Genomic DNA, 12,612 nt, shown 5'->3' on the forward strand with positions numbered 1-12,612 from the left:
AACAATGAATGAGGTGTGAGGAAGTAATGAGAATTCTGTCGGTGTACTCTAAGGGGCCATGTAAAGATTATCTTCAAACTAAAAATAATAAATACTGGCAGGAAAATAACCATATGTGCTAAATGATACACTTACCATTTCATTTAATCTCTCTTATGCACAGGAACTGTCTTTCAGATGAGGAAACTTGAGACACAGACTGGTTGATTTGTCCAGGAATCCACAACAAAAATCAGGCCCTATTAATCTCTAATTATTGATCAGTTAATGTACATATTACTTAGCTTTCCTACAAAATAGCCATAAAAGATGAAGCAGATTATGAAAATACATAAATTTGCAGTATTTTCCTTTAGAGTGGCCTAGTGTTTGGAACAGTTCCTGGAGTCAGGGCCCATTTTAAATGTTTGAAAATGGGGTTGCTATCAAACCGGTTATTTTATTTCATATTGCTAACCACTGAAGTTGTAAGGAAAGGGAAATAGTTTTATAGTTTCTTCCTCCCACAGGTCATAATTTAGTTGTGGACATCAGGATGTTTTTCTTGGCTTATCTCATTCATGTAATTTTTTTTTTTTTTTTGCACATCTGTTACATAAATTACTAAGCTATTTCCTTGAAAAATTGCCAGTTTAAGTCACACTTAATAGTGATCAAGAGGTCGGTAAGTTTTGGAAAAAAGAATTAAATGACAGACTTTGAGTGGCAGAAATCCAACTACCATTTTGTTTTAAGTATTTTTTGTTTTGGATCAATTCCTAAATTTTTTGAGGCATTGGAATAATTATGCGTGGCTTCTAATGTTTCCCTGAAGACTTTATGTTGGACTATAAACATTTAATAATCTTTTATATAAAAAAGCATTTTAGTCATTGCTTCAAGTTTTTATCTTTTAGTGATCAATTTATGTACACATTCTAATCTGATATATAGTTTGCCATGAGAAACTAAATTCGGAGTATTGACTTCTTTAAGCCATACTCATTTTATGTAACTTTTCCTAGCCTTGAATTCTACATAAACCATAAATTAATGATTTTCTGTGGTTTTGTTTTTTTTTTTTTGAGAAAAGTTTGTAAGACATTACTTCTGCTAGTTACATTTTAGAACAACTTTATACTTAAGTGATGAGCACATCATTTGTTAGAGATTTCAGAAATTTTAGATGTAGGTTGTTAGTTTGGGCTCGTGTGAACTGATATTGAATCAATACTAGAAATTCTCCTGGAATGTTAGGTAAACTCTTCCATAAGCAAGGGACCAACTATTTATTTAATGCACAATTTGAAATTGTATGGATTTGGAATACTAGTTTTTAAGCTTGAAATCTTTAGATAATGATATCATTTGGAGTACTAATCTGTAATGGGTATGTTTAGAAATTAGAAGAGAAAATATGTGATAAATCGGTTAATGTCAGTCACTGATAAAAGTTCTTAGATTAAATATTTTTTGCATTACATTTCCTACTGTGTAACCATCCTCCTTTCTTAAATGTAGTAGATTCTTGATTTCTCTGTTCGGTTTTGACTTTGTAAAACAGATACAGATTTGTTAACAGGAAATAATATATAATTTTATTATGATCTAAATCTGATTTGCATGTGTAGGGGCAAGTCACTTAGCTAAGCCATTCACTGGCATCCACTGGGCAGCTCGGCTTTGTTATGTTACAGCTCTCGGGCTGTTGTAACTTAATTTCTTTGTGAACAACAAATCAAGAAAGCCACCCTGGTGGTGAATGTGGCAGAGCCTGAGAAAATGACGATTAACAGAAAATGGTAGCTTTACAAAGTGTATTTAGAGAAGAACACATTGGATTTGGTAGTACCTTGAATTCATGATACAATCAAATCATGCAGAATCACTAAAAAAAGAAAAATTAAGAAAAGTGTTCTGTGTATAACTTTCCTATCTAAGAAAGGAAACTTGATGAATCTAAATATTACCCTGTGTTGGGGACATATAATAAGTACAGGATACTTTAAACTCTTGATCAGATCTGAAAGATTGTCAGGAGTCTGTACAAACATTTTTGTTTTCATAATTTTGAAGATAAATGAAGATTTTTCTGTTAATCATTCATGAATGTTAGAGGTTTATTATTAGTCATTTCTACCTGAAGAATATGCTCAGTGTTTAACTTGTTCCCCATTTCCCCCCATAGCAAACTGAAAACGTACTTTTTATAGAATTTATCTTTCTACTATATCTGTAAATAGTACAAACACAGTCTAAAGTTTTGAGTTAAGATTACAAGAATATCGAGCCGTGTTAATCAACGGGGTTTAGTAATAGGAAAACATCAAGAGTGATTAAATTTTGTGCTCCCAATTCTCCATCCCTGTGATTATACTGGACTATATATACTATTACTGAAATTGAAGGCCAACATCAGTCAGAATGGATCAAAGAATTTGGTGGTAGTATGATGGAAGAATAGCTTTCAGCTTAGAAAAGAGTAGATAGACCTTAATTTTCTTACATTTTAAAACAATTAGAATTTCAATTAGAATTACATCAGCTAGAGGTGCTTTTCTGTTGTCATATCATGTGGGGAAGGAACAATTCAAGTGGGGTTTTTGAACATTAATACAATTTCTGTAGTTTTCATGTCATAAGCAGGCAGCTTGTCTTTGGGCTTAAGCAATTTTTCTCTGTACTATGTTTTTAAAATATTTTAGGTATCCAGTTATACAGTCTAACTTGATCTTTGAGTATCCAGAATTACTCTAAAAGTGAAAGCTTTAAAAAGAACTATGGTGAAGTCCCTTCCTCCCTCAGTAAAACCTGGCAGTAAACTGTTCTTTAATATTTATTTGGTGTTAATTTTTTTTACTACGATAGCTAAAGCATAAAGTATAGTATTTCAGTGCAAATTCTTGATGGTTATTTTAAAAAACAGAAAGTCTGCTGTTTCAGCGTTTAGTTTTAATGTTCCCTCTTGAAAAGTAAAGAGGAAAACAGAAGGTACATAATCTAGCATAGTCCTTTGTGTAAATAGGTAAAGTCATAAATAATATATACTTGAGCATCCCATGTGTTTATGATATAAATAGATTGAAATAAGATATATTTTTTAAATAACCAGTTCTGAAATCTTATTACTGCAAAATAATGGATAAGAGAGCCTAAGATTTTAGATGTCTTCAATTTCAGTTTTTCCCTATTCAAAAAAAAATTTTTTTACCTTTTTAAAGAGTATTTGTGTTTAAGATGGGGAGGAATACATTTTGTTATTTAATATTTAGTAAATCCAAGGAAAATTTAATTTCCATGACTGGGAATATATTTCCTTAAAGATTAATTCAGCATTTCCTTTTAGTAGCACAGTTTGTGAAGTCATCTTAATTTATTAACTAGTAAAGTTTTTCTTTTAGGTAACATATTACTAATTCTCTGATTTTAGGGCATTGTGTAATAGATCATGGATTTTGCAGTTAGAAAACCCAGCAGAATTTGAACATCAATTGCTTACTAGTCATGTAATGATACGAGTGAGTTTATTTAACTTCTTTACCAAAGAGTTGCTATTAAATATATTTTTCCTCTCTACTCACTCATTTTCATTCTGTTTGGTAGACAGGGCTGCTGCTGCTGATGACAGCATGGCAACACTAGAGAGAAAGTGGCCAATATTAGGTTTGTTGTATTTGTTTCTTCTATACTTTCCAGTATTTATTATGTTAGTTTTCTTCTGGTATGGAGGGAGCACTGTAGTTTATTCCTTATATTAGCACTGTAGCTGTTTTATAATTAAGATACTATATAATCAAATATGGTAATATTTGCTTTAGCAATGTTAATTCTACTGAACCATTGCTTTTGTTAGGACATTTTTCGGGGCACCTGGGTGGCTCAGTCTTTTAAGTGTCTGACTTCGGCTCAGTTTGTGATCTCATGGTTCATGAGTTCGAGCCCCACATTGGGCTCTGTGGTAACAGCTTAGAGCCTGGGGCCTATAGCCTGCCTCAGATTCTGTGTCGCCCTCTCTGTCTGTCTGCCCTTACCCTGCTCACGTTGTCTGTCTCCCTCTCTCAAAAGATAAACATTAAAAAGACATTTTTCTTGCTTTGTATTTTACTTTCAGACCAACAAAAAAACAAAACAAAACTTTTTTTTTTCCCATTGGTAGCAAATATCCAGCCAAGTAGATGAATCAGCTTTTCCACCTCCCCCACACCATTTCTATACAGCCTCAGGTTTTCTGCTAACAATGAAAGTTAATTATTTGTTGAATTTAGAAGCAGGAAACTTCTTGGTTGTTGATCATAAATATGATTCTGTTCACAGGATTGTAATACCACATACTCAGTTTTAAAATGAGTGTTGAACCTATAAAATGCTCAGCTTGCAAATAGGGGTAATGTGGTAAAGGTGTTCTCCTGATGAAAACTGAGTATCCCATGGTCTATTATAAACTGTTAGAGCAAGTATTCTTGAAATTATTTTCCTAATGTTTTGGCCAGAAGCTTAAAAAAAGAAAAAGGAACAGCATTAAAAAAAAAAAAGGAACTTATTACCTGAGAAAACTTTGTTTCAGGGTTTATTTTATGGGTGTTTTATTATTTTTAAAAGTTATTTAAAAATTGATACTTTAAAGGAAGCATAATAGTTTTACCTGTGTCATAAAAGTATCTTTTGAAATCTTTGTGGCATTGAGATTAAGAGGTGAGTTTTTAGTGTAAGTTTTAATGTTCAGGAATCATTCTTTCCTAAAAGTTTCTTAAAAACTCTTTTTAAGGGAATATGAGGTACTTAAATTGTTCCCTGTAGTTTTACACATACAACACTTGGTGTGCATATTTTAGTATGTGTACATATACTTCAGTTACTAGTTTGCTGCACTTATTAGCCTGATTAAAAGACATTGGAAGTACAAATAGTACTTATGTGGGCTAAGGCGATGCTTATTTGCTGGTGAAGTTAAAAGGTTGCTAATGATGATACTGTACTTGATTTGTATTTTTAATGGCATTTAATAGTTTTCCCTTGGTTACAATTCATGGGAGGAAATTTGGAAAATACAAGAAAGTATAAAGAAAAAATACTATTATTTAAAACCATTACTTTGAATGTTGTGTCTCTGTCTCTTGCTGCCTCTTTTCCTATTAATGGGAATTCTGTAAGCGTGGACGTATTGTGTGCATGCATATAGTAAAACACAAATTTAAAGGTCTAAGAGAAAATACTGCTAAATATTTTCTTGATCTCAGTGAATGAAGGCGTTATGGTAAGTTTAAAACAAAAAGAAGAAAACATGAAAAACAGGACTTTTTTTTAAAGGAAGTAAAATTAAAAGGACACGCTGGGAAAAACTACTTCTTACTACATCAGTCTGTTTCAGTTTCCTTATTCCTTTGCTGCTAGTTAGGACTGAATTATACCTAAGCTTTACCTTTTCTCTTGGTATATGGTTTTGTTTTAACAAAGCATATTCTTGAACTTTTGACAGGAAAACATATCAATAAGGACTATTCAAATGTTTTCTTGTCAGTTATTTTACTGATTATGCTTAATGCCGATTAGAAGAAGCATTGACCATCTGTAAGAAAAAGCCCCATGTTAGCTTCTACTTTCAACCAATCTTGCCTCTAAAACCTGTACCCAAACCGTTATTAAGTAAAAAAAAAAAAAAAAAAAACTTGATATTTTATCAGTAGTGAGCAGTACAATACATAGAAAATGAGGAATAAAGAAGAAAGCCAATGAACACTAATAATTTACAAATTGATGATCAACCCTTGAATGATTGAACACTGGCTATGTGAACACAGCCATAGAAGTAAGTGTACAGAAGTTGATGGCAGTAACTTTAAGCCTTTGGCATTAAAGATGCAATGAGGGAGTGGTGCTGGGTTGTCCAGAGTTAAGTACTCTCACTGGATCTCCCTTGGTCCTGTCATGCCTATTGGGGTGTTGTGAGGAGCAAATGTGAGCGCATGAAAATGACTATAGACCTAGGGAAGTCTTGACTGATGCAAACAATCGTGATTTTAATTGTGGATTTTATCCTTGAAAAAAGTCATGGTTCACTTTTGCTTTAAACTAAAATCTTCAGAACATGAGCAGATTCTTAATATTCTTCAATCTTTGGTTCTTTTGTGTTAATTTCCTATAATTTTGTTTGCAGAACACATCCCAGACCTTTGTCTGAATTTTGTGTTTTAAAAAACTGTTGAGAGAGCCCCCTCTAGTGTCTGAATTATCCATTCTTAACACATTTTTGTCAGTCATAGGAAGTTTTAAGAATTAAACTAGCTCTTTTTCCTTTCACATCTGGATGTAATTTCTTTTTAACTATTTTTGGGGGGTGGAGGTAAGAGGTTATTTTCCTTTTTAAAAAAGGTCACTGGAATTATGGGTAGAGTGTGGATTGAGGGCAGCTAAAAACATGGGAAAGGAAGGATCAAAATGCCATTTCTACCTTTTTAGAAATAGTTATTTTTAAATGACCTGGAGTAAGGCCAAACTATACAGTGGTGTGTTGTTTTAGTTTACATTTGTTTCTGAATTAGGTGCAGCTTAAAAATACCTTATCTTGGAATTCTTTATAGTCATTGGATCTCATCTTCAGAGTTCTTTGCAGTCTCTGAAAGTTAATAGTTTCACTGGAAAATGGCTTTAAAATAGAGCCTGATTCTCTTAATGGAAGTGTTCTATCTAACTTTATTATTTTTTGTTATTGTTGCTGTATTGTTTTGTGGATATACTTTATCGTATAAGTATATTTAATAGTAAGTTGTCATTTTACATAGTTCCCATTGTTTTTCAACCAAGGAAATAAGGAGATTCTTAAATTATTGGCTGTCGGCCACCTCCTCCTGTAAACACACAGCACTCAAACACAAAAGCCTTCAGCTAAGAATCTTGTGAAGGGTTAGAGAAACAGGACCTTTCTCATTTGACCCATGGGCTTTTGTAGCTCGAACAAGGAAAGTAGTGTTCTGAAAGCTACAGCATTTATGAAGGCTCTAGTAAAAATATTTCATGTGCATGGACTAGAGATTAACTCCTTTCATCTTGTTCTCTAGAAATTAAACAATGCAAACAGATTTTAAGTGCATTCTTGCTAATGAAATGTTTGGGTGAATTATAATCCTAATTGCTGTTGTTCATTCCTACAGCTGCATGTTGACACTTAACAACTGCCTAAGCCACGCATTCTTCAGCCACTAGGATAAACAAAAGCATTTTGAAATCCATCATTTTGTGGCATCTTAAATTGCAAATCTGTCATTGACTGCCTTGATTTTATTTTGTTTCCATTGTTGAAAAAATTAGAAAAAAAATGTTACTCCTTTGTATTTATACATAAAATTATTGTCAAGAGGATCATTACTAGTTTTTTTAGGAAATTTCATTCATTAATGATCTCAATTGTTAAAGGAGGCATTGGAAATTATGTCCCAGGGAAATAATTTGTAGTTAGGTTGTCGAGCTAGTTGATATTTTAGGAGGCAGCTTTCTCCAAGATTTGAAAGAAAGTAATAGGATTTCACTGTCCTTCCTTAGTAGAACAGTATTCTGAATGTAAATCTAGAAGCCAGATTAATTCTGTGACTCGGCGAGTCATATATGTGTAATGGTCTCTTTCAAATTTGACCCCAAACCATTTATTAGCCTTTTTTTTTTTTAAGTAAAGAAAGGGAAATGTTTGCAATGAATTTGAAATTTATATTTCCTTATATTTGAGAATCAGATTTGAATACAAATTATGTCCATACCTCCCTTCCTTTAAAAAATAGAACTTTCTGATAATTAAAAAACCATACAGCAAGAGTGGGGTATATGGAAGTAATTGTTACCAAATTCTAGTTTTTCTCTACATCTAAGGCTTGATTTTAAGTGAAAGATTTGAATGATCATATTCATAGGCATCTATTATAATAATTGTTCAGTAATAATTGGAGCTTTAGATGTCAAATAGATACTAGTGTTGTTTGTCACATTTTCATAGTATTTCTTTCTCAGAATGATTTTGAATTCTTAAATCCATATCTATTTTAATAACCAAACATTTTGCTATCTTTTATCTTACGGGACTCTCTTCAGATTTCTTTCTTAGAAAAATATTACTTAGTATTTTTTTAATGTTTTTCATTTATTTTTGAGAGACAGAGAGAGACAGTGTGAGCAGGGAAGAGTCAGAGAGAGAGGGAGACACAGAATCCGAAGCAGGCTCCAAGCTCTGAGCTAGCTGTCAGCACAGAGCCTGATATGGGGCTTGAACCCACGAACCGTGAGATCTGACCTGAGCCGAAGCCGGACACTTAACTGACTGAGCCACCCAGGCGCCCCTTACTTAGTATTTTTAAGTCCTCCTAACAGGTTGATTATTATCTGTCATAATAATGATGACAGCTGGCCTGTATTGAGCAATTTCTATGTGTTAGACATTGTCCTACTAATAAATATCATTTGAGATGCTACCATTTTATGTAGTATTCTTTCTTACTCCCATTTTGCATTTGAGGAAACTAAAATGAAGACACTTAGAATAATTTTGCTAAAAGTCACAAAGTAATTGAAGTCAGATCTTTCTGATTCCTAGAACACATGTTCTTGACCACTGGTGAAGTCTTAAGTGAAGGTTAAAGATGTTAGCATACAGACTCCTGATGGAATATTATATAGCCATCAAGAGTGAGGGCTATGGTGACTAGTGACACAGAAAACATATAGGATGTAATAAGTGAAAAGAGACCAAGGAATTACAGTTTAAATGTTCATAGTGATTCTAAACATTTTTAATGTTACCTTTGTGCAATATAAATAATGTTTAGCTCTTATATAATTTTGCTGACTAATTTACAGAACTTCTATAAGGAAACAAGAGTGCATGTAAACTATATCTGGTCAGGAAACTGACAACTTAGTTTTATAATAGACTCTAGTGTGTTCAGATTCCTTTTTAATTTGACCCAAAGCCATTTTTTGCTGGACTTAGGCCAGCTCTAATGTAATCAGTCTCTCATCTGTTTTCTGTAAGGCTAATGGGATAGTAAAATTTTCTTTAAGTGCGATATATAGTATCCTCGAAGTAGCTTATGCACAAAAGATGTTTTCTTCCCACCCTGTAGAGGTATCTCATTAGGACACCCAGTAGTGTCATTATTAAGTTTTCATGTGTTTCTCAGTTTTGATGCTAATCTTTGTGTGTATGTGCGTGCGTTTTTTTTCTCTGCAGCACCAATGTGGTTATGAATTATTCAGAGATCGAGTCTAAGGTTCGAGAAGCAACGAATGACGATCCTTGGGGACCTTCTGGGCAACTCATGGGAGAGATTGCCAAGTAAGTGATAATTTGACTCAGCAGTGCAGAAAGAATCCAACTCTCTTTACATAGAAATATGAAATTTTCTTTCAGTTTTAAACAGTTTAGCTGCCAGACAGAAATTCTACATAATCATTCAGATATCAGTGGAGGCTATGCACAGTCCATTTCCCCTTAAAAATTAGCTCAGAGAAGTGAAACTATTTTTCAGTGAAGTTTAGAGACTTGTGTACCTTATCATAAAATTTTGACAAATGTGTATAACTTGAAATAAAGTTAGGAAATTTTTGTTTTGATGAGCATCTCAATCGCTATCCTGTTAAATAAAGGGCTTGTAAAAGATGGTATTAATTGGTGGAGTTTAAACACATGTTAGATATCATACAGACTATGAGAAAAATATTTTTATGAGAGCATATCTAAATTTTTTGAATTAAGCTTATTTTTTTTAAGCTCTTTGGGAAAGCACAGTAAGTAACTTAGAACAAGCATGCCATCTACTGTCCAAATTAATGTATTGCAGAGTCTTGAGGAAAATTACCTTTTTTTTTCAGGGCTACATTTATGTATGAACAATTTCCCGAACTTATGAACATGCTTTGGTCACGAATGTTAAAAGACAACAAAAAAAATTGGAGAAGAGTTTATAAGGTAATGGTCATCAGTTTTTATTATTTGATATGTTGAAAACAGAATGTTAAAATTTTAAGGTATACATACATAAGTGGTTATGAAGAACATTAAATCCCAGAATAGAATATTCTTAAACAGATGGAAGTACATTTGCTACTTGTGTTCTGTTTTCTAGTCACCATAAACAACTATTCTGAATCTAAAATGTTTAAAATTAATATAAATAATACTTCTAAATATTTTAATTTTATTGTTAAAATTTTTCCTTCTAAAAATATATTTGTGCCTATCAAAAGTAATGAATCTATAGTTGGATGCATATGTAGTATATGAGTAATTAAAATGAAAACCACAGTCCAATATGTTTTCTCATCTCTGCATAAAAATGTGCTTAATTTATAATAGTATTAACACCAATGCACCAAAATTATTACTTTAACACATAATTAGAGATTCTAAAACATTAAAATTCTAACATTTTAAATTCCCAAATATGTACCTTAATACCAGATTCTTTTTGTTTAGTTCTGATTTCATCATATAATGTAGAATTCTAAAACAAGGTAGTCCTCTGTTTTCCAAACCCACTGTATTTTCTTGCTATTGGAATACGTTTCTCTTGCTTTCAAAATGACATATAATATTTATATTTGAAACATTGAAAACAGCATTTTAGCTTTCAGGATTGAAGAGCAATGCCATATTTATTTCTGTGGTTTCGATGTTGTTTCTGAAAACATTCACTGTCATGCCCTCAGCTTGTATAATATTTGTGATAAAATAGTCAGTATTTCTTTATGTGAGGTTTGTTCCAAGGAAAGGTAAGTTCAAAATGCGTTAATTCAGTGGTTTTTGGTGTATTTACAAAAGTGTATGTCAGTCACCACTACTCAATAACCAGAATGTTTTCATCACCCCAAAAAGAAACCCCTTAAGTGTTTTTTTTCTCTATTTGTTGGCAGCAAGTTTTTGAAACAAAAGTTACATTTATCTGGGGAAAATGCTATGGGATCATATAATAACCAAATAATTGTTCTGTTTAAACTGATGTTTCTAACAGTGGACAGTTCCATACTGCCCAAATGAAAAGTGAAAACTGAGCCAGCTTTTTAAAAGCTTAGTGTTCTTTTCTATCATACTTTCAGGTATTTCTTGACATCAGAACTATATTTTTTAAATCTTTTGACACATGGTATCCAATGGAGAGTTTATAATTATTTACTATGCTTGATTATAAGAGGAATTTCAGATTGATAATATAAGTTTTAGACTATGTATTTAAAGTCCAATATAAGGTAAAGAGACTCTCCCTGCCTCTCCCCTCCCCCGACAAAGATTATTAATTTGCTAATGTTGGAATTATATTTTTAACCATTTACCAAAGCCCTACCAGAATTTGTTTTGTTAAATCATTTGGTGCTTTGTATTTTTACAGTCATTGCTACTTCTAGCTTACCTCATAAGGAATGGATCAGAGCGTGTGGTTACAAGTGCCAGAGAACACATTTATGATTTGCGATCCCTGGAAAATTACCACTTTGTAGGTGAGCAATAGAAAAACCTTATAAGCAAATTAAAACAGTAGTTGGAGTTGTCAGTCACCTGAACCAGCTTAGAAGCTTCTCCGCTCTAATTAGAATGTGACTATTGCTGGTGGTGTGACGAGTGCAGAATCCAAGACGCGGGGCCCTAGAGTATTAATTAGTGAAGACAAGAACTTGCAGAGAAGACTGGCTAATAACAACAGAACCAACACAACATGAGTGTTCGGGTTTATATTAAAATATGCACTGGAGACCGGTCCCCTGTGGTGTCCATAAAGGAATAGCTTTAATCATATGGGAAGAAAAGGTTAGAGCTCCAAAACACACACATCTGTTTGAAGCTGGGTTTTTTTTCCTCCCACCAAATAATATTTACTGTGCAAAGGCAGCAAGGCCAGAGTGTGTTTTGAATGTGAACAAGGATACAGAATAAACCATATTTCATTTTGTAGTATACCCCAGTTGAAAGCACTTTAAAAAATCAGTTTTTTAGCTACACTAAATCCTGGTAATTAGTGTTTCCAAACTTGTATTGGGGAAACCAAAGTGTTTGGGTGCATTTTAGTCATTAAAATATTAAAGTAGATTTTTTGTTGTTGTTTTTGTTAAAATACCATAGGAAAAGAAAAGGTTTATGGATCGAAGTCTTTTTTGTATGGTCATCATTAGTAATCCTTTTTTAGTAGATCTTTCATTAGTCTTGCATAGCACCAATATCTGTGGTCCTTGTTGATTTATCTTTATGTGCTCTTGCAAGCCAGAATTGAATCTCAAGATTTAGAATTTGCTGATGAGAAAATGACAAAATTTAGTAGCATTGTCTCTTTTTTTAAAATTTTAAATATTAAAGTTGGCTTTTTATATTGAAATTTTCATGTCTGTTTTTTGTGTTAAAGGGTTTGATACTTATTAACTGAATTCTTAAGGTTTTGTTTCTCCCTCACCATCCTCACAGATGAGCATGGCAAGGATCAAGGTATAAATATTCGCCAGAAGGTGAAAGAATTGGTTGAATTTGCCCAGGATGACGACAGGCTTCGTGAAGAGCGAAAGAAAGCAAAGAAGAACAAAGACAAATATGTTGGGGTTTCCTCAGACAGTGTTGGAGGATTCAGATACAGTGAGTATCAAAGAACTGACACCTAAGCATCAGTTTAG

General features: G+C 32.8%; 1 protein-coding gene across 4 annotated transcripts in view; it reads left to right on the forward strand.

Moving 5' to 3' along the window:
- Positions 1-12,612, forward strand: part of CLINT1 (clathrin interactor 1) — a 57,752-nt gene that overhangs the window by 21,172 nt on the left and 23,968 nt on the right. For all 4 annotated transcript variants that reach the window (XM_029942942.1, XM_029942941.1, XM_029942943.1 and 1 more), the window contains exons 2-5: positions 9,191-9,295; positions 9,832-9,928; positions 11,346-11,454; positions 12,410-12,574. In XM_029942942.1, the coding sequence (XP_029798802.1) occupies positions 9,191-9,295; positions 9,832-9,928; positions 11,346-11,454; positions 12,410-12,574 (476 nt within the window). The remainder of the gene's footprint in view (positions 1-9,190; positions 9,296-9,831; positions 9,929-11,345; positions 11,455-12,409; positions 12,575-12,612) is intronic.

The sequence above is a fragment of the Suricata suricatta genome, chromosome 6, assembly GCF_006229205.1.
Source record: "Suricata suricatta isolate VVHF042 chromosome 6, meerkat_22Aug2017_6uvM2_HiC, whole genome shotgun sequence".
Classification (NCBI taxonomy): domain Eukaryota; kingdom Metazoa; phylum Chordata; class Mammalia; order Carnivora; family Herpestidae; genus Suricata; species Suricata suricatta.